Here is a 3,966-nt window from a genome sequence, read left to right as displayed (position 1 = left end):
GCTTTTCGAGGCAGCGCTGGCGCGGTTTGATTTGTTCGGGCGCCTGGGCACCGTGACCACCAGCTACACGCGCGAGTTCGTCGAGTTCCTGAACCAGGCCGAAACCATCTGCCATGCGCGCGGCGCCGAGTTCGACCTGGACCGCAGCCAGGCCACGTGCATTGTCAGCACATTACTGGATGCCCAGAGCACGCTGCTCAGTCTTCTCTACAGCCCAGCCGAGGAGGGTGAGCTGCCGCCGCTGGAGCGCCTATACCGCGCCGTCCAGCGCATAAGGCGGGCCCAGGGCTCCTCTGCGCGCCAGCTGGCTGACCTGTACCGCATGCATGCGCTGGATGCGGCCACACTGGAGGTCGACGAGACGCGGCTGTGGGGCTCAACATTGGCGTTTGTGGGCAGCGCCCTGGCCGTGCGCTCCGAGCTGGCGGCGCTGATTATTGCAGACGGGATGGAGGCCATCTCGCAAGACGACTGGCTGGCGCTGGCGCAGATCCGTGTGCTGCTGCGCGTGCTGGATGCGGGTGTGGCAGGAGTGGCGCGCGCTGGCGGCGAGTTTCCGAGCGCCGTGGCGGTGGCGCCGCTGTATGACGTGCTGGCCGATGACGTCGCTGCCTTCCTCGACGCCCCCAGTCTGCGCAATGACGTGCGCCGCGCGGCCGAGGCCCTGCGCGACCACCTGGCGCAGTGCCATCCGTTCCAGGCCTCGCCCATCTACCGCTTCGCACCGCTGTTTGACCCACGTCTAAAGTCCCAGTACTACGCCGACCGCCAGTACGACGCGTCGTGGACTGCGCGCGTCGTTCGCGATGCCCAGACACTGTGCGCGCCCTTCGCCCAAGCAGCCGCACCGCCGGCCCACTCCGAGCCTCTATTGGCCAGTGAGCTGCGCGCAATGCCTGCTGATGTGCGTGCGCAGACCGAGTTGTTTGTGCGGCTGGGCGAGACTGCCCAGCGCCTGGCTGTTGATGGCAGTGCGCGGGTGTTCCGCCGGGCCTGGGCGTCGGGGCAGACGGAGCTGGACGATTACGTTGCTGCGCCATTGGCTGCCCGCGCGCCCAGCCGCTGGCGTGGTGGCGGGCGAACCAGGATGCGTATCCGGCGATGGCACGGGCAGTGCGCGAGTACCTGGCCATTCCTGCGTCGAGCGACTGCGTGTCGATGCTGGTGCGCGGCGAGAGCCCGTGCTGCCCGACTATGCGCTGCTGGCCGCGCTGGACCGCCGCCTGGCGCCCATGTATGCCTGCCTGCACCAGTGGAGCAAGCAGGACGAGGTCAATGGCGCTGCCTTTTGAGCAGCAAACAAAAACAAGCTTCTAATCACTCCCCCTCCCTTGCTGCGCTTTCTTAACTATTGCGACTACTCTTATTGCGTTCCCTTTTATTGATTTTTTATCTAGCGATTCATTCTAACATCTTCCCTCCCAAACCGCCGGTCTTTCACTCCCGACTTTTTCTTTTTACGTTTTCCTCTTTATCCAACTTTCTTCGTTCAACCAGTCATAAACACTGTTTACCTTTACGTGCTCTTTTTGAGCAGCGGCTGGCTGGCTCCTCTGCTGTTGCTGCTGGCGCATGTCATACAGGTCCGATGCGCTAGATCCCCAGTTGCCGTCCTCGCTGCCGTCCGGATAGTAATCCGCCCAGCTCGAGCTGTTTGCATTTCCTTGCTGCTGCTGCTGATGCTGCTGGTGCTGGTGCTGGGCAAAGTCCTCCGACGAGTACGCCTGCCGTAGCGCCTGGCTCTGCTCCTGCGTAGCCAGCGGCCGGTGCTGCGCTGCCTGCTCTGCGCGGTCGCGCGTCAGGAACGGCTGGATGTAATGCGTGTCAATGTCTGTGATCAGCGACCGGTCCACCGACCGGTACGAGTTGCGGATCCGCGCCAGCCAGCTCTCGCCGGTCTCGCGCCACGACGCCGGCGAGCTGACGAACCCATTGAAGGACGACGCCGGCAGCTGCGCCATTGCATGGCTCTCCATCCCATCCACCTCCTGCTCTTCCCGCGCCTGCCCATTCGACAGATCCACAATCCGACCACCATCCTCCACGTCATGGTACGAGTACGGCGCCCTCGCCATCAGGCCCGTCCTCGCCATCGTCGTCATCCGACGAGTCCGGCTGCCCCACGCCAGTGCGGATCCCCAGTTTCTGCACAACCTGCGGGGTAGTGCCGCCGAAAATCGTCACGCTCAGCACCACCACGCACAGAACCGTAGTGCGCAATAGCGCGCCGTTCTCGCCCGACACCTCGCTGGCCAATGCCACCGCCACGGCCCCGCGCAGCCCCGCCCAGAACAGCATCGTCTGCTCCTCGTGCGTCACCGGCTGCGCCGACGACGGCGCCGACGGATGCCGGTACTTGAACACCGCATTCAGCACCCGCGCCAGCGGGAAGATCGCAGAGTACCGCGAAATGCACGTCGCCACCATCACAAACACGATAAACACCGGCTTCAGTTTCACGTCCTCCGCAGTAAACAGCGAGATGCCCAAATAAATGAACACAAAGTTCTCCGCCAGCCCCGACAGCAGATGGAACAGATACCGGGTCGCCCGCTTGCTCTTCTTCGACAGCGACTTGTACGCGTACTGCCGCGTCGTCGCCGCGCAGAACAGCAACGACACGATCCCAGACAACTCGATTGCATTCGCAAACAGATACGACTGGTACGAGATCAGCAGCACCAGCGACGCCTCGATCGACGGGTACTCGTACAGCCGCGTGTGCTTGCACATCAGCGACACCATCACCCCCATCCCCACCCCACCAGCAGCGACATCGAGAACACAAACATAAACGACCCCAGCATCCCGGGCACTGCCGCCAGCGTAAACTCCCGGCCCGCCGCCCGCAGACCGCTCAATGTCACAAAGAGCACAATCGCCACTGCATCATTGAACACCGTCTCGCCGAATATGATCGAGAACAGCTTTGGCTCCACCTTGAGCTGCTCAAACACCGCCAGGATCGTCACCGGGTCGGTCGCCGACAGAATCGTGCCCAGAATCAGCGAGTCCAGAAGCGAAAACTCTATCCGCTCGATGCCCGTCCACGAGTATATCTGCACCAGCACCCCAATCACCACCGCGCTGATTGCCGTCCCCAGAAACGCAAACGTCAGCACCGGCACCAGATTCCGCCCCACCTGCGTCTTCTGCAGGCCGTACCCGCAGTTCAGGATAATCGGCGGCAGGAGCATGTTGAAAAACACCGTGTGGTCGAACGTCACCATCCGCTTGATATAATGCCCTGTGCTGAATCGCAAAACCAGCCCCACTGCCATCCCGGCAAATATCGACAGCACCGTTTCATGCACCGTGCGGATCCGCCACCGCTGCAGGTAGTACGACGTCAGCAGTGCCATGATCAGAAGCGATACCAGGATCAGCAGCGCCTGCGCTGACACCCTCTCCTCCTCCTCCGGCAGCGGCTCCTCCGTGCTGTCTGGCACTCCCCTGCTCGTCGTGGTGGTTAGCGCTGTCGTTGTCGCCGATGCCAGCGAGCTGGTCAACAGCGTCGCTACCTCAGTTGCCAATGCCGTCATGCCCGGCCCTGTTGCCGTACTTGTCGGTATGCTGTCGGCCATAGCGCTATGGGGGGAAATTTATATATAGGTTGGCAGGAAAAAAAAAAAAAGAGGCAATAAAAAACTGTTATATACAGAAGATAGAAAGAAGAAAGCGCTGCCAAGGTGGGAGAGATTCGCGTTTTGACGCAGCCGACTATTTTTATGCGGCTCGCTTGGCATCATTAATAATGCCATCTTCACGGGCCGAGCCCTGCAACACTAGCGGAATCAACCGGGTGCCACAAGCAAACTGCAAACCAGTAGAGCGCTATTTACTTTCTTTTTTAGTCTGGTCCCTGAGAACCAGAGTTCTTTCACAGCGACAGAATCGGCACCTGCCGTGACCGCGCAAACATCGCCCGTCCTGCCAGCACGCCCAGCACAACACGGTATACGGCCA

The 3,966-nt window shown here is 61.3% G+C and overlaps 1 protein-coding gene across 1 annotated transcript; it reads left to right on the top strand.

Annotated features, from left to right (window-relative positions):
- Window positions 1–63: 63 nt before the first annotated feature.
- DL89DRAFT_288369 (uncharacterized protein) lies at window positions 64–1,292 on the top strand (the record flags this gene model as incomplete). The annotated part of the gene is made up of 2 exons (XM_040889919.1): window positions 64–971; window positions 1,060–1,292. The coding sequence occupies exons 1-2, from the start codon at window positions 323–325 to the stop codon at window positions 1,290–1,292; spliced, it is 882 nt and encodes a 293-aa protein (XP_040739231.1). The 5' UTR covers window positions 64–322.
- Between the last annotated feature and the right edge of the window lie 2,674 nt (window positions 1,293–3,966).

Source organism: Linderina pennispora (assembly GCF_002104995.1).
Source record: "Linderina pennispora strain ATCC 12442 chromosome Unknown DL89scaffold_105, whole genome shotgun sequence".
Classification (NCBI taxonomy): Eukaryota; Fungi; Kickxellomycota; class Kickxellomycetes; order Kickxellales; family Kickxellaceae; genus Linderina; species Linderina pennispora.
Note: the sequence above shows the minus strand (reverse complement) of the source record. Positions and strands in the feature narration are given on the sequence as shown.